Source organism: Astatotilapia calliptera, chromosome 8, assembly GCF_900246225.1.
Source record: "Astatotilapia calliptera chromosome 8, fAstCal1.2, whole genome shotgun sequence".
Lineage (NCBI taxonomy): Eukaryota > Metazoa > Chordata > Actinopteri > Cichliformes > Cichlidae > Astatotilapia > Astatotilapia calliptera.
The window spans coordinates 3,814,864-3,833,627 of NC_039309.1; the positions used below are offsets into that span (position 1 = coordinate 3,814,864).

At 42.4% G+C, this 18,764-nt stretch overlaps 1 protein-coding gene across 8 annotated transcripts in view; it reads right to left on the reverse strand.

Annotated features, from left to right (window-relative positions):
- Window positions 1-18,764, reverse strand: part of srcin1b (SRC kinase signaling inhibitor 1b) — a 145,553-nt gene that overhangs the window by 36,611 nt on the left and 90,178 nt on the right. For all 8 annotated transcript variants that reach the window (XM_026177945.1, XM_026177946.1, XM_026177944.1 and 5 more), the window contains 3 exons: window positions 10,506-10,707; window positions 4,709-4,838; window positions 3,149-3,320 (listed from right to left, as the gene is read on the reverse strand). In XM_026177945.1, the coding sequence (XP_026033730.1) occupies window positions 3,149-3,320; window positions 4,709-4,838; window positions 10,506-10,707 (504 nt within the window). The remainder of the gene's footprint in view (window positions 1-3,148; window positions 3,321-4,708; window positions 4,839-10,505; window positions 10,708-18,764) is intronic.

The following is an 18,764-nucleotide window of genomic DNA, read 5'->3' on the forward strand; positions in this document are numbered from 1 at the left end:
ATCGCAGGTGCGCTCCTGAAAGCTTCATCCCACTGTGCCATTCAAAACTGCCCGTTCTCCCGCTGTGGGAAATCTACCAATCAATCTCCTCTTCATTCTGTCCTCCAGTCACACAGTCCGGCTTCAGTAATCCTCGTCATGCTTTTGTGGCCTGCAATCAGGGAGTGATCTTTGGCTATGCTGGCAAGAGTTCAATAAGCTCACACATACACACACACGTCCTCGTCCTCACCTTGACAATGCACCTCACACACATCCAGCTCAAGGTAAGCCTGCTGGTTTGATAAGACTGTAAAACGCTACGAAGATTTCAGAGCTGAAGATGGGGAACAATCCCTTGGGAACAGCTGACCTCCAGCGCATTAACGGGCAGCTGCAAATCACGCACACAGGCAGACAGTAAACCAATCGCATGCACACACGCAAACAAAAAGCCCCAGGATGTTTCATAGACAGCAAACTGAAACACCGAAATGTGTCAGAAAACACGCTGCTGCCGACGGCACTCGCCTCACTTCAGCTGTTAAATACGTAGATTCGTTTTTCACAGCATGTGCGCTGCATATGTCTGCCTTCCTGTAATGTAATTTATCTAGTTCATCATTTGCTTTATCCTATAAAAGGAGCGTTCTCTAACACTTTAAATTGCAGATCCTCATTTCCATAATCACACTGTAATTAGGAGGCAACAAAATGCATTCGGGGTTTTGTGCTGAAAATGCCAACGCTGCGAAAAGTGAATGACATGCAAAGGTTTGCTTTGCTCCTGCTGTAACAAAATGCATGAAGCATTAGTAATCATGCTAATGAAGCAGATGCCACATTTATGTTGCCAGAAACTGATTGATGTGTTAAAATAAATCCCACTGTGGCTGCTGGACAGGAGGATGTGATTTACAGGCGGCTGATCATCAGCTCAAATAAAGATGGGTTGATAAGTACATTTTAATACACCAGTAGTTTTATAGCACAATGAAAACTGAGACCTCTCTGAGAAACCGAGGGACACTTTGGTTAATGACTTGTGATTGACCAGTCATTAACACAAACCCTAACCAAGCATCAGCCTCCTTTATTACTCAAACATTGATCAAAATTTACAAAATGAACTTCATATTTCATTACTGAATCTCAGTCTTTGTACTGTCTTCCTCCCCTCGCAGAGGGCTGCACATCCCAAGCTTCTGCCAGAGGTTTCTTCCTGCAAAAAAGGGAGTTTTTCCTTCCCAACGTCTCCAAAATACTTGCTTATGCTTGAATCTAGTGACTGATTCCATAAACTCATCAGGGAAAAAAAGGACATTCGAAGGACTTCTTCACAATCAGAACTTATTTTGCCACCAGATGAGTCTGCTCCTCCTGAAGGATTCAGGTATCAAGGCTTCACCTTTCAAACCTGTAAGGTATGTTCATCTTTTATACTCTGGAAGATCTAAAAATGAGTCAAAATGAATCGCTCCAAAGAGGTATCTGTGCATAGATGTTCATTATCTTTGGATAAAGGACAAGATTATTAGCATTATGCTTTCAATTTGTAGTCTAACGGCTATTAATAGTGTTTAGTGTAAAAAAAATGGCTATTGTTTGGGAAGATTTTAGCTTTTTAAATCCATTAAACTTGTGGACACAACAGGAAGTGTCCCTCCAGATAACTGCTGGCCACCCAAAAAGCCTTGAAAGAAAGCATCAAAAGGCCAAGCCAGCAGACTAGATGATGGGTTCCCAGACTGATCCCCTCAGAATCCCAGAAATCCCTAAATCTTGAAATGTTAACAGTTCTGACTGAATGATTGACTACTGGGGAGATTTTTCCCATGTTTCCCAAAGCAGAACTTCTATTAATATTGTTATTATTTATTTCCTAGACGTGTTTAGGTTGAAATACACTGCATTCATTTGCTCTCCTGTGGAAGCAATGCCATATTTAATCTGGCTGTAATGGTAGTTTGGCTCTCTGGTCTATTTGAACAGCACTAGCTTGCATGTGCATATGGTGAGTCGGTGGGAACTGTTTTCATTTGAAGTTAGGGAAATAATACCTCAGCTTCAGCAATTAAAAGACTGCATCCACGAGTCAGTCCTCAGACGAACTGGAGTACGAGTGTCATCTCAGAGAAGTGTTTCTGCAGTTTTGCAGTCTGCTGGCATGCAGCCCACTCAGCACGGGAGATGTGAAAGACTGGCGCTCGTCCAGGCTCAGTGTTGGGAAAAAGTCACATGACTCACTCTCGACGAGTGAATGAAACTAACTTAAGCCTGAACACATTGTGTAATGCAAACTAGCATGTGTAAAAAGATATAAAATCAGTGTTTCATGGGAGATTGATGTGGGCGTGAGAGTATATGAATAAGAGTTTTCAAAGGGAATTATGAAACATTATTTATGACAGGACTGCACAGAGTTTGAGTCTGCAATGAAGAAAAGGGATCATCTTCTGCCCTTACTTTGCATTTTGGTAAAACACTTAAACAGAGAACTGATTATTAAAGTAGGATACTGTATTTCTAAAGACGTTTAAAGGCAAATTTCCAAACTCCATATTTCTTTTGGTTTAGGGCTTTGTTCAACCTCCTGGTCTACTGGTGTTTTGCAATTTTAAATAGCAGAAATATTCTCTACCCATGAATGTTTATCATATTTCTAACCCTAAAGGGAAGCAGAAAATCCAGCATTAAAAATCTCCTCATCTAAATGAACAATAAATAATAAAAGTACTGGCGGCCACATGGTAGAAACACTTATGCTATCCGCTATCAACTTCAAAATTTTACAACACCTCGCCAGACCCAAAGTGATCCAAGATTTTTAGTAGGTATACCGATGATATGAATATGAAACTCTGATGTCGCCTCGTTCTTGAGTTATCGCCTTCACAAACTTGGGTGTCCACGCTGCCCACCCGGCCTCTCACCTGGCGGCTTAAAAACAGCTGAGAAGTAAAAAACATGAGTGTTTGACCTTGGCGAAGTTTATTCTTTTAGTTCTGTAGACACACGCAGTCCTCACGGCCAGAGAGAAGGAGAAAAATGGGAGAAGCTGTTCATGAATGCACCTGTAGCGTTTAACCCTCTTTCTCTGTGTTTTGAACACCAAGGCTTATTTGTCTCTTTCCTCCAGGCGTTTGTGTGCACGCAGACTCACACTTACCCGCAGGTCTCCGTTTGCCAGGTGTGGGTTGTGATGTCCAGGGTAGGTGCTGTAGATGGGCTCTTTGCAGTAAATCTTAATTACGCAGCGGTCCTGAACGTCCCGTGGGTCCTCCAGCTCATAGAAGACATTACGGGTCTCATCTTTAATCAACAGAGCCGTGCTGGGAGACCTGAATATCAATAGTTGTCAACGCACACACAAAAAAAGACGCAAACACTGATAAACAGTCCATGCAAAGACAATTTCAGCATCTGTTACACACTAATATGATACAGTGATGTACGTTCACTTGGAGAGTGGGAGGAGGATTTCTAACTGCATGAGGTGCTCGTAATGAGAGAATCAGCTGGAAGCGGACTGATATTAGGTTAATCAGAAATCTAATGTTCAGTGTTTAAAGGTAAAAAAGTGCTGTGGATAACTAACATGGGAGATTCTAGAGAGAAACAAAAATTTAGAACTTAATGAAAATGATTATTGATGTTTTTGACCCAGTTCTTTGTCCTGAACGCACACGTGTTCAAAAACATATTGCAGCTAAGATTAAATGAATGGGCAGCTTATTGGTGTTGGTCAGCAGTGCAACTTTCAAACCAAAGACACCACATGAGATTTTTATTTATATGTATTTGCTGCAACCAAGACAAGAGTTGATAAAAAAAAATAGGCTGAATTTATCAAACTTAGTGGCTTAACATGAAAAATAGAAGAATCCTTTAGATCTTGGTGCAGAATCGCGTCGTTTTATTTAAGTAATTCTGCAAAATGTGTGGATGGACACAAGATTAACACAAGGACCGTTGACTTTTTACAGTCTGCTCACTTTCCACCATCACATCAAAACCCATTAGAGATGGCTTATGGTAGCCAAACCGTTTCCTTTCTGGTTAAAGAACATAGCGATAAAAGAGCAGCACGACAAGCTAATGATGGTCACGGTTTTCAAATATTCAAACAGTTATTAAATCATATATAAAAACTAAATATTCTCTGTGATCATTTCTGGTCTTAAAATACATATTTTCACATTTTTTTAGTAGAACTTCACCATCAAAAGTTATTAAAATGAAAATAGATCAAAAATAAGGTTGATTTAAATCTAGCTGATAAAGCTACATATCTCATTTTTACCAAAAATATGATGATATATGATGAGTTCAATTCTGGGGTTGTTCTCTGGTTACATGGAGAGAAATTAGTAGTCAGCATTAGCAAGCTAAGCTAACCAAAAACATTAAATTGAGGGTTGTTTTAGACATTTTTGGAAATGAAATGTGGCATTTAAAGGATATTTAAAGAAAAATATAAGTCATCGTCATTTTCAGTGCCCTCTCCTGCTTTTATTCCCCATCTGTTTAAAGAAATGAATTTTCATGTGTGGCTGGTTGAGGATGGAGCTGAAATGAATCACCGACAGCCTCTGACCTTGAGATTGATTTATAAAACATGCCATAAATGAAGTGTAAATATTGCACTGCAGAACGTTTGTAAAAGATCTAAACAGATCGATAAACATGCAGACGTGTTAATATCCTGCGTTCGTGGATGTCGACCTACCTGAGCATGGCCATGGTGAGCCTTTGGGGGAACATGTGCACGATGAGGGCCCTCAGAGTGTCCAGGCTGGTCAGCTCGTGGGTCAGGTGAACCCTGCGAGTCTCCTCCCCAAGCTGGAGGAACAAGATCCCTGCATTTATGGATGGGGAGGAGCAATGGGGGAGATTCACAGTGGTAGATGGGGGTGGGGTGAAGTTTGGAGTCGGTGATGAAGGCAGAGAGCGTACGAACAATTTTCACCTCAAAGTTTTCAACAGTGTAGAAGCAGCTAATAATCATCCATTTTAGCTAAAAGCACACTGCTTGGCATAATCCCTCCGTTTGCGCTGCTCTTACCGTCTATACAGCAGGCACTTCCCTCGTTACCACCTCCGATCTAAAGCTCTCCATCTCAACGAAACCCATATGTGGGAGCAGGGTGAGAGTACAACATGTTTTACTTTGTTCAGCTTAATTTACTGTTAAAAAAAGGCAATTAACTAAATTAGTTGGAATAAATACTGAAGACTGAGGTCAAAATCGATATGTTACACAAAATGATTTAATGAATTTTAGTGTTAAGTTCCTGTTTAATTATACGTGGCCTGTATGCTGTGCTGCAGATTGATCTAAATGTCAGTGGTCAGATTGTAAATGTTCCTCCTGCTCACCATTAGTCAGGGTTTCTGCAGTGTTTACCAAATTAAATTCAAGACTTTGTGAGACCTTTTAATGCAACACAAAGGCATTTCATACTTGTTTTACAATAAAACCCGTAGGGTCAACGATAATTTATTAAGTGCATAATGTATAGACACAGGCGATTTTTTTCGGTGGTAATAACTGACCCAGGATAAGTTAATCTGATGCAGATCTAATGTTGCCAGCAATGTTGCCAATGATGCTCTTGCTTCTGGGAAAAAGACACGCTGTGTCACAGCGGGGTGCGCCGGTGTGTTTTATTTATAGGACCCAGAAGTGGATGCAGAGAGGAGTTGGAGGAGTTAACAAAAGGCGAGCCTTTATTTGGCTGTAAGCAGTGGTAAAATATATAACTAAGAAAAACCTATGGACACTATTCAAAGGAGCTTGCAAAGAAAAGCGTCTGGACTTCTTTAAGTTGCTTGAAGACGTTTCATCTCTCATCCGAGAAGCTTCTTCAGTTCTAAGGTCAAATGGCGGAGAGTCCCAGATGTAAACCCAGTGGGAGTGACCCCCCACAGAGGGATAAAGGACCCCCTGATGATCCTCTAATCACATGAGCCAAGGTGTGAAAACGGGTGTGGGTCCCAATCAGGCAGGGTTTCGGGTGAGCTCATTGTGAAAACTGGCCCCACCCACACCAGGAAATCGCATGATAAGGTGGGGTCCTTTTGTCCATCTTTGGGGGGATACTCCCACTGGGTTTACATCTGGGACTCTCCGCCATTTGACCTTAGAACTGAAGAAGCTTCTCGGATGAGAGGTGAAACGTCTTCAAGCAACTTAAAGAAGTCCAGACACTTTTCTTTGCAAGCTCCTTTGACTACGATGACCTGGATGACTGAGAACCTTCACAGACCTATGGACACTATGAGAATGAACACTGTGTAAATGAAGGCTACTGTGAAACACAGTGAGAGCTATGAGGAAAAACCTATGAAGACTGTGCTGACGATAACAGACGACCTGACAATGACATACAGAAAACAGAGGACACGGGAGGTGATCAGGGGAAGTGGGAACACATGGCTGATATGAGCCTAATGACAGGACAGGGGAAGTAAAACTAAATACAATGAACAAAGAACATAAGACTCCTTCAAAATAAAACAGGAAACACGGAGACGTAAATGTGACAATACAAGCTCAGACCTAAAACATATGAGAGACTAGACGAGGACCCACACACAGAAACCAAGGAGACAATGATACATAATGGCTGATTTTAACCTCAACTAAAACCTAAATAAGAATACCACATGAACCATCATCACAAATCTAACATAAGACAAATACCAACTACACTCAGCGCGCTGGGTCAGAGACCCAGCCTGTGACACGCTGGGTGGTTAATTTGTGGGTCTTCCAGTGCAAAAGATGGATTTAAGCATCAAGACGTCATGACTTGGTTTTTAGACTCAACAGTGAGCTATGCTTTCGGGTCTACTGGCCAAGTTTGATGTCAATAATCAGCACTTCTTTGGCATAACCAGCCTGCACAGGTGTGTGGTCATTAACTTGAAAGGAAAGGTGCTGATGCCTTTGTGTGTGTGATAACACACATTTCAACAGCTTTTAAAAATACTATTCTATGGCTGAAAAACGGGTTCAAACAGCTCTTTTAAGCACACTGTCCATTAAATTGAGCTCAGACTAGTCTATTTTGTGTTTGCCCTGCAACAGGCTGGCGATATGTCCAGCGTGTACCCCGCCTCTCGCCCTGTTTCAGCTGGGATAAGCTCTGTAGATCAGCTGATGTCAGTGCCAGCTAATATTAGCTGACAGTTCAGATGATGCCCATATGCACATCCAATTGAGTAGCTTAAACATGGACCATAATTCAAGCTGCTTCAGCCTGTGCACATTTGGTGTTGATATGCAAGCATCTTTGCAACCCACCTTCACCCCAGCTCCTGTTCATTTTGCAGTTTCTCACTTAAAGAACATATCTGTTTACAGTGGTGCTGGGATAAAAACAACATTACATTTCGACATATTTCTAATGGTTTGTTCTTCTTGTTCCTTTACATTCTGAGATTGTGATGTCTGTTATAAAACATGTAACTGAAAGTGGATCAATAAAAAAAGAATGTGATGGCAGAACAGTTGACGAAATGTATTGATGTACCTAATAAGAGGCTACTATAGCTAAGGCTCACACTGCTGTGCTGTGAAATGCGAAGAGAGCAACACATAATTATCAGCCTCACTTTAAATGGAAGCTGGAATTCCGAGTGGACGCAGTGAAATTCTCACCGACTCCAAGTGCAGAAAGTAAAATTAACACTGACTCAGATGTGTTATAATGTAAAAGGCTCGTTTTTAGAGAACAGTTTAAACCTTTTGAAGGGCGGAGGTGATGGTGAGATATCCCTAAGGATGGAGGCAACTTACACGTTTGGGGTTTTAGCTCACGATTGAGGATAATATAAAAAAAACTGACGCCTGCGCTACCGCCTGGTAAAGCATGAAGAAGAGCAAACATGAAATGAAATGATAGAACGTTTCACAGAGAGTTGATGCTTATCTTAATATGCTGTTTATGTGGTATAAAACATTTGAAACTCTTGACATTTTTCTGGCTTGTCCTACATTTTCTGTGTCCTGCAAATGCTATAAAGATGCTTTTAAGGAGGAAATGGTTTCGCTTGCTGCCACGGCCATTAATCAAAGACGACAGGTAACTCGGCGAGATCATTTGGAGGCATTAGACAGCTCTGTTTATATTCAGCACTCCTATAGGCAGTGCACTGAAGTCTGACTTTCACTTGACACTCAGAGGGCCTTGCCAGCTTCACTAGATTAACACTCGATGCCTTCAGTCAACTCAAACATTACCTGAAGGAGGACAGTGCCGTACAGGAACAGAGCTAATGTGTCTTGTTTACGGCTGCCTGTCAGAAACATCAAATCAGATTAAGCGAGTGATGGCCGCCCGACGTATCAATCAAAGTGAGGTTGTCAATACACGTCCACAAATGAAGGCTGATAGAAGAAGTGAAAATAAGAGTCAATTAGCTCCGCCTGCTGTGCTGACTGCTGATGAAATGAAACCTCAGTGGACAGATTTGAATCAGTGACTGGAATCAGACAACCTTTACTCTCATATCAAGCTCCAAACATAACCAGGAAGAAAGTGGAGACGAATGGTGAGAATAAAATGTTAAAGGGAATCAGAAAACAGTATCGAATCGCAGCGAAAGCACTAAAATTTGCGTTTCACAGGTCAAACATGTAAAAGGACCTGACGTGTAGTTTGTTTGAGGATCTCGGGAGGGGAAGCTGCTGTGCAAGTAACCAACTGTAGTCAGAAACTTTTCATAAGTCAAGGTAAGTTGTGTCCACAGCTGTGCAGTGGCTCAGTCAGGATGTGCTTATGCTAAGCTCAAACTACAACAGTTTAGAAGGGTTGAATGGGGTTGATGGGTTGAAATTGAGTGAACACATCAAAGCCAGTGCTAACGGTGATTTGGGACTCATTTACAAACATTTTCACACATTTTTGTGACTCCTGGAAATACTTTTAGCAGAGGGATATGCTCGGGTAGAGCGTACACGAGGACACACGATACCCACTTGTTTGTCATAAATTCTGTGGATAATGACTTGTTCTATTCATACAGGTGCTCATTCAGACACCACACAGTACTCCAACCAGCTCCAGCTCTGGTTGGATCAAACATTAAACGGTGTTTAATGTTTGATCCAACCGAGTCTGACACTTCTATTCTCACGTTCAGCTCCCCTGGGTAATATTTACGAAGCTTCAGGGGTGCAGTGCATGTCTGAAGGCTCGGGTTATCACTCTCTAATGAGAGGTGGGCAGCCAAACATCCCTCCAGTCCCAGCCCTTCTGTGCGAGTCTGTGAAACCACACTATTTTTTTAAAGATTGAGCTACAGACACTGCTGAATTTTGGCACAGTAGTTCTGACTTGTGCCTTTGAGCGTACCACCAAATGTGACTTAACCTTCAGACCCTCATATAGTTCAATAAAGATAGTAGGACAGTCCCTTGACTCCATTGGTCCTGCTTTACACTTGCATTGCATCGGCTGTAAGATCTCCGGTTCCCAGCATTATTGGGGCTGGAGCCAATGACTCGGAAACAAGGTCAATCATCACATCACACCTGCGTCAGAGTTTCTGGGCGGTGAAAAAAAACATCTTGGGGGAGCATTGATATCGATAAATGTCTTGTGAGTCAGTTGCTCTACATTTTTCTCTGGTGTGAGGATTTCACTGAGCCAATGGGTGCAGCAGTGGGCAAATTTAAGCCAAGAGCTGTTGGCAAAGCTCCCCTTTAATCAAAGGAGTCTCAGTAATGGCCACCAGCAGAGATGTCAGCACAAATAAAGGTTTTTAATCTCAAAAGTTAGTCTAGAAGTAAAAAATAAGCCTCAAATAAAATGAGCTAACATTAAAAAAAAATCAGTACTTGTAACAGTGTTTTTCTCTCAAGCATCACTTCTTTGTAATCATCAATCTGCAGTCAGCAATTTAACTCAGAGTTTGGAGAAGCAGTGGGAACCATCCTTGGAGTAACAAGCTTGTTATCTCTGACCAATCAGCCAAAGAAGTCTGAAAGTGTGACTGCATTAAAAAAAAGTAAATGTTATTACTGGGAGATGAATCCTGTCCCGACTTCTCATTTGTGGTTCAAAGAAATGAGAAACAGATTTCACCCGCACAGAGTTTAAAATGACAACTGAGGTGTTTTTTTCCCACTGAAATAACTTACTATTAAAACAACATTACAGAGACTTTATGAATAAACAGGAAAAAGGAAAACCACACCCTAAAAGGTCAAGATTTTAAACTTTAGTCTGAATAAAAATTTTGCTGAATGAAACTAAAAGCTGTCTGCATAATTGAAGGCTCCAATCTCCTGAAACATCTTTGGATTTTATTGTAGAACGTTTGTAGTCATCATCGCCGTGAGCAGATTGTACGTGCACATGTCTAACCCCTACATGATCTCATTTATTGCACAGAATCAGAAGGGTTCAAGTCGTTTTCGTCATTTCTGCTGAGTGGATATCACAGATGGGCCTCGACACAATCTAAATATGAGAGATATGAAATTTTTCAATTTTACTCAAAGACAGCGGACTGACCTGGCGCCCGCAGCTTGGCCTGGCTGGACGAGCGGGCCAGCGGCAGGCTCTGGCGGAGCCGGTTCATCCTGTTGAAGCCGATGGGAATATCAGGGTCTGACATGCTCTCCAGATTTTCGGCTGACGCGAAGGATACCCTGCTGGCCTGGTCAGCGAGAGCTGGCTGTGTCGGGCTGAGTCGTGTCACACGTGGCGTGCGAGTCTGCGAGACAGAAGTCGAGAAGTCAGGAGAGAAAAATAAAAGCACGGATGATGCAGAGCGATCAATGAGCTGACACCAAAAACACATGCAGAACAGAAAGCAAACAAAATTGGCCTCGGGAAATCAATGCAAAGAAACAAAAGAGACTGTAAAAACCTGCTTTTAGCACAAATACACACATTTAACCTCAGACAAAGAAGCTTTACGTCTTCATCTACGCACAGAGACTCAAAACAAAGTGAGCCGAACCCTAAAATTAGAGCAGCTCAGACAGCCAGGTTAAACAAACCCACGAGTCAAACTCAGGGCCGCCTGCGTTAATGGGACACAAAAAACTATTCAAACAATGTTTCCACTAAATGTTCTGATATGTAGGAGGCAGCAGCTGGTGCTGACTGAAATCTTTCTGAAGATGAAATAAATGGATGATATTCTGCTGGTGGCTCAGAGCACGTGCCCGAGAGCCTGGTGGTTTCAAATGCTCCTAAAAAAACTGAGCCAACTGGGGCATTGTGATGCTAATGACCCCAGCAAATCCAAACTCTGGCCTGGACAGCCCCTCTATCTGTAATGCAGATTGCTGCTAATATTTCACCTGTCCAATCTGAAACCACTGGGAAGCCCAAATTGAGAAGGACCTCTCATTACAGCCCTACCAGGAGCTCCTGCAGCAGGTTGGCTTTTAATGAATCCTTACTGACAGACATTTTCCAGCCCAAAGACTACAGTAATGAGCTCCCACAGTGCCACGTGAAGCCAGCCCCAATTGTCTTATGCATCCGTGCTCTTTGCTTAGTCCTCACTAACACTCTATGGGTGCTGTTTGATTTCTGGAGGCTACAGCGGGCCACGCATGTGTGCGCAAACATGTAGGAAACGCCAACAATCACGTCAAAAGACATCAAATCTGAGGATAAAATGCACACTTACAGTCTGCTCCACTAAATTATCTCTTGGGGGTTTGCTCTTTCTTCATTAATATCATTTCAAGAGTCCTTCAAGAGTGGATGCTTCTCTGGTGTCCTGGATTGTTGATTACCTGACAGGAAGACCACAATATGTACGTCTCCCACAGTGTGTGTCTGACAAGGTGATCAGCAACACAGGGGCACCACAGGGGACTGTCCTCTCCCCCTTCCTCTTCAGCCTCTACACCACAGACTTCAGCCACTGCACAGAGACCTCCATCTTCAGAAGTTTTCTGATGACTCTGCGGTGGTTGGATGCATCAGCAGGGATGATGAGACAGAGTACCGGGCTGTGGTCGACTCCTTTGTCACGTGGTGTGAGCAGAATCATCTGCAGCTCAACGTGGCAAAGACCAAGGAACTGATCGTGGACTTCAGGAAGACCAGGAAACACTTGACCCCTGTTTCAATCCAGGGGGTCAGTGTGGACATTGTGGAGGACTATAAATACCTTGGAGTACACATTGACAATAAACTGGACTGGGCTAAAAACACCACAGCACTTTACAGGAAGGGCCAGAGTCGTCTCTATTTTTTGAGGCGACTGAGGTCCTTCAACATCTGCCAGAAAATGCTGAGGATTTTCTATGAGTCTGTGGTGGCCAGTGCGATCCTCTATGCTGTTGCATGCTGGGGGAGCAGGCTGAGGGTCGCAGATGCCAACAGACTTAATAAACTGATCCGTAAGGCCAGCAATGTTGTGGGGATGGAGCTGGACTCCCTCAAGGTGGTGTCGGAGAGGCGGGTGCTGTCCAAGATAAAGACAATGTTGGATAACACCTCCCACCCACTCCATGACATGCTGGTCAGTCACAGGAGCTCGTTCAGTGAGAGACTGAGATTACCGAAAAGCACCACTGAACGACACAGGAAATCATTCCTGCCTGTGGCCATCTCCCTGTACAACGCATCCACTTAACACACTGTTTGCTGCTACAACTACACATGTTTCTTTTACAGCTATTTATTTATGAGTGACTTATGTATGTATGTATGTATGTATGTATATATATATGTATATATTGTACTATTCTTAGTTAGCGTATTGTCTGTCTTGTCTTAATGTTGGTTTAAAATGGAGCACTGTAACAAAAAATAATTTCCCCCAGGGATCAATAAAGTATTCTGATTCTGATTTCTGATTCTGATTTAAATAAAAACAAAATAGGGCGAAACACATGCACCCACATGTCTTTTAACACAGAGAACAGGCTGACAGACTATGTGTGCCTCCTCTCATATGTTTGGAGATTTATGGTCTCGGAGTGCGCTCGACAGCCAGACACTGCACACCTTCTGCCTTCCAGCGCACAAGAATCAAGCTGGCGGGGAGAAAAGAGCTGGGAATTATAAAGTTTGTGTTCAGCGAATCGTGAAGGGAAGAAGGGAAAAAGAGCAGATAAGGGTTAGAAACAGAGCGTATATTCACCAGAGAAAGAGGAGAGTAAACAGAGTAAAAAAGATTTTCTCTTTTAATTTCGGTTAACAGACAGACGTGAAGCTTGGCTGTACGTTTAACTCCGCCGTTTTATTTTCCACAGTAACAGTCAATAAAGCTTCCCACAGGATCTCTCCCAGAGGACCTCCTCCCTCACACTCCCCTCACAAGACTCATTAAAATGACTTTGGCTGCAGTGATAAGCTGGGCAAAGAAACACATGCACAGTGATATATTTTTCAAATCTCATGGAAAGCGTGATCAATTTTCAAATCTGAAGTGTACATAAAATTGATTTGTGTAATGCTAAGGCCTCGAGAGAGCCAGAGAACCTCTGAAAGGTCGGATAACGCTAAATCAGATATATAAATAAATAAAAAAATCAGATGTTTCAAAGAAAAGTGCTCTTAGCAATTCTGAAATTATGACAAGTGCTCTTTTTATTGCCTGTTCTTCCAAGTGATTCGTTTTTACACTGAAGTGATTAAAAGCAACTCTTTTCATCTCGTGCTTTACTGAAATCATTTCTGATGTCGCGGCGTAGCATCAAAGGCTAAATGATGTGTGGGTTCTGAAGGAGAAAGGTTCAGCCTGCATACTGACAAACACTTTAGAGGCAGAAACACCATCTCCATTCCAATAACACCGCCCATAATCCAGGGAGACGTTCTGGATGGACGCTTGTGTCTGTGATCTCTTTCTTTCAGTCACTAGCGAGAGCTCATAACCATAACTGAGAGTGAGGAACAAAAATCGACAGCTTCACCTCCACACTCAGCCCGCTCTTCACCACAGCAGACCAGTGTTGCATCAGCACATCAGTGCAGATGCCGAACCAATACATAGTTAGTCTCTCCTTCCTTCTTCCCCCAATTCATGAACAAGGCCCCGTGATACTCGGGGTACCAACTCATCCCCAACAGAATAATAAAATGCAATAATTCGACTCACTAAATCTGACTCACAAACCTCTTGGATGGTCTGTTTCACACAGCAGCCCACAGGAATGGTGAAATAATTTCATTAAAATGCTCCAGAAAGCACCATCAGTGCAAACACAGTAGAGTGTTTCAGTTCAGTGACTTGATCTTATACACAAACCACATAACCTTTAGTTCTCCTTCTGCCTGACTCAGTGACAAGCTGCTGCTTTACTCTACTACTCCAACAGAGATTATTTTTTTTAGCCATCGTGTATCACTACTTACATTGTTTTTGCATTAACTAAGTGACCAGTTTATGAATCCTCCCTGCAGAGGTGCAGGACACACCAAATAAACTGTGAATGATTATTATTACACACACTGGGAACGGTGTCAGCAGCGGGGCTCCAGCAGGGGTGGAAGAGCGTTGCTCCTCCTGGCCAGAGGGTGAGCACACTGAACCCCAAGTTGTTGCTCTGTGAATGAATTATTAAGTGATGTGTTCATAAAGTGATGTGTTTATACAGTGATGTGTTTCAGACATGTCCAGCTTGGAGGAGACCCCAGGGCATGCTGGAGAAATTACAGCAGAAGTCCTGGAAGGAAGGATGGTTTACAACTCGGCGCTAATTAGCAGGCGTTTGTGGCTTGCTCATATACAATTCATGAACACAGCTTGCTAATCAAGCTTGTTAGCATTAGCTCTTCAAAATAAGGATAAGCTATTGTTTTACATAAAAAATGATTCCTAATATGAATAAAATGGGTTACTCGCTCAGTGACACCCGGGACAGGCTCCAGCCCTGCTGAGACACTGGACTGACTGATTGCAGTCAATAAATTTTGTCCTTATCTCTGTTTAGCTTGAATATATTCAGGCTCCTTGCTTAAGGAGGCATTCTCAGAGTCTTATTACTCTGCAATGGACACAAAGGTCTGTGAAGTCGATCCAGCTACACAGAGTGCTTTAAACATCAGTCTTCCCTGAAAGCTGAAGCATCCAGTGCATACGTTTTCTTGCATGAGAGATTCAATGAATTTCATGAGCACAGAAGGGCGGTGCACATAATCACATGGCTTTCTCTTTCAAATTGAACTGTAATCACTGAAGGAAGACAACGTGGATAATTTCACTTGTTCCACCTTTGTCAGACTATATGAGCCGTTACAGAATAAAACTGTCAACTTTCCATTAATACATTTTTTATGTAGAAAATGCTCCTCGGTGTTGTACTGCAAAGGATAGCCTGGTTTATTCCAGCCACCTGCAGTTTGAGCTCATGTCTTTTTAAATGTACTCGTGTAAACCCGGCTTTCAATTGCACCAAACCAACAATTTGATACCAGCACAGATGGAAATGTGTGGGCTTTATCACTATTTAATGACTAAAGAAAAAAACACCAGATTCAGACCATGATGCATTACCTGCGCAGGACTCTACGGTCCTGTGTGAAACACAGTCTGTGGTTCAACAGCTTGTAACACGAGGCAGTAACTTAAAAAACCTGCTTTCTCCCTGACTTTATCAGTAACGAGCCACTTCTTATCTGTCACATGAAATATGATATATTAATTTAAGTGGAAATCAATTTAATATCTTGAAACATTAGTCATCTGCTGTGTCTTTTTTTCCATGACAATAAACAAGCAGCTGGCTGCTCACCAGGTCTGTTCCTACTGCCAGCACGGGGAGAGGTGAACTCTGTGCGATGTTATGATCACGGCAACAATCCTGAGCCAACACAATCACCCTGATTATTTAAAATGGAAGAATGATGTGGGAAAAATGGTGACTTGGTTGGCTATTGTTGGATATCAATTTTGGCTCAACTATTTCTGTGTCAAGGCACCTCAGACCTCTGTCTGACCTTTTATCCCCACCTGAGCACCATATTTAATCATTCCTGTGCTGTTCTACTGTTTTAAAACTCCCCCAGTGATCCTCCAGAGACCAGCAGGAATCTCTGCAGGGATCTGGGCGAATGTGGTGGGAATGCAGACAGTTCAAGTGTCAAGGTGCCCCTCGAGCTCTGTCACATGACTGGCAGGACTCCAGGATTCCTTAAAACTAACATTTTCTCACTAATTAGCTCATTTAGGCATATAGAAGTGGTCAAGAGGACCTGCTAAGTAGAAGGAAATAGAGAGGAAAGGTGATTTTTAGTGACTTTGAAGGGGGGCGTGGTTCTTGGTGCCAGACTGGCTGCTCAGAAACTGCAGATCTACTGGGATTTTCCCACACAACCATCTCTTGGTACAGAGAACAGTTTGAAAAAGAGAAAATATCAAGTGAGGAGCAGAGTGTGAATATTTTGATTTTTAATCTTTTTTAACAGCCTTTCTGGTGTCATGGTGGCAAGTGTGCATTTGACATTTTTGTAAGTGTTATAGAAAACAACATTTATTCTTTGCAGGAAAGAAAATGGCAGATTGAGGTTTTTACCTCAGTGCGAGCTGAAACATGACTCTCAGTTCAGCTAATGTTAAACAATTTCAGTTAATACCAGGCAGAAAAAACATGTGGTGTTATTAAGAGTATGAATCAAGTTAAACACAATATCGTGCTACTTATAACTTAAAAACCTCTCACTGAGTTTTTGAAAAGATTTACACTAAATATCATGTTCTATTCAGCACAGTTGACCCTTACCTCTACTTCCAGATTCTTGTTTAAAAGCATGAAAAGAGCTTCAGCTTCATTAGCTCCTCACCTTGATCTCTTTAGAGGCTTCTGTAAAAATATTCACAGCTCTTTCTGATGCTTTCCAAACCTCAGTGTGGCAACTCTGAATGGTTACTACCAGCTAACACACAAGATACTGACTTAAGATGCAGCTGTGCACAGCTGTGCAGAGCCCCCACCCCTGACACAGCTGCCACACCCCTGGACCCAGCAATTTCATGGACATTACCTCTACATGCCGTGGCATTCCTTTCCAGTGAGACTCACAAATGAGAGCATCCCAATCCCTACCCGCCTAACGGCATGTTTGGGTGCCACATCATACGAGGACTTTTTACAAAGCAGCCTCGGCTGGAAGATGCGAGTCGGCAGGCCGCACATCTTTGCAACAACAGCCCGAGGGGGGAGAGGCAGGTGAAGGAGGAGCACGCGTGATGTGTTCAGCGGTGCGCTGCCCGATATAGCCGCAGTCTTCTGTTATTTCCCACAGAGCAGCTTCGCAGGAGCAGCTGGGGGTTAATTGCCTTGCTCAAGGGCACTTGTTTTCGAGTTAGAGGCAAAACCTCCATGAGAGCAGGGAGCCTTTTGCTCATTTCCCTGCTCGGATTTTCCTTATTGACAATTTTGAAGTATTTTGATCTGAGCTTTTATACTTTAGCATCAAAGTGTATGTGACCCGATTTTAGTTTATTTACAAAATAAATAATAAAAAAAAACCCTTGTGAACCCTACAGCCGGCCAAGTCTGGGGTGTAAATACAGCCTTTCATCTCTACATTACTTCAGTTATATAGCCTAAAGTGAAGGATCATTTTCTTTCACATAAAATCTAGAGGGAAGTTCTCATCCAGTTATTGCTTTCCACAGAGTTCAGCCTGCTAAACAAACCTCGCAGTCTTGGCAGATGGCAGTGAAGTGTCAATAAGTGATTCTGGCCACGTGCCTCAGCGCAGTGCCAGTCGGGGAGCGCTGCAGCAGTCGGCCTCCTAAGCCTTTTAGCGGCGGAAAACGCTCCGGCTATTCTCCGAGTCAGATTGGGGAATAGCGATTTTCCACCAAGCATCATATCAACAGCCAAACAGCACGAGGGCCACAGAAGCAGTTGTCTGAATGCATTAGAGATGAGCTAGCTCACTGGGACAAATATGGCACGGGTAGTCTGGGGATGTCTCTGTATGGAAACTGCTCTGTCTGCCATATTCTCTGTGTAAGACTCATGAAAGACGAACAAGTGTCTTGCAATGCTTCTGGGCTCCCAAAAGAGACAAATCCTTTAAAAAATGTCCTTTGAATGAAAATAAAAGTTTTAGTGGATGATTCTCTTCATTACTGAAACATTTACGAGACTGCTGAGAAGAGAAAAAGACTATAAAATGTTCTTAAAGGCAATAACACATTGGAAAAGTCCAGTTCAGTGATTCCACTTAGCTTCCTAGCAGACACTAATCTAACAGGGATGCTCCTGGTGAAAAAAATGAAACAATTAGTGTAAAACTAAGAAACACTCACATATCAAAATAAATTTTGATTACTTTTTTATGGACAATATCAAAAACTGTCTTTAATCTTTAATCATCTTTTATCATCCTTTAAGTGCTGCTTATGAACACGTTAACTCTAAAATGATAGCGAAGAAGAAAAACGCTTGAAATAAGCTGTTAAATACAAAGACACATTATTAAATTATCACAAGTTATCATGCAAAAAACTAATAATTTGCCATTGAAATGTGTGGTGCATTGTGCATATAATTTTTCTATAATATATGACAACCATCCCAATAAAAGGAAAAACATCTAAAATAATAACAAACAAATCATCCATCCATTTTTTTCCACCTATCCCGAGACGACTCGCAGGTCAGCCTAAGCAGAGAGGTCCAAACCTGCCTCTCATCAACCACCTCCTCCAGCTTATCCTGGGGAACACCGAGGCATTCCCAGGCCAGATGAGAGATATAATTTCTCCAGCAGGTCTCCTCCTGGGAGGACATGCCTGGAACACCTGACCCAGGAGGGGACCATCTCAACTGGCTCTTTTTAAGG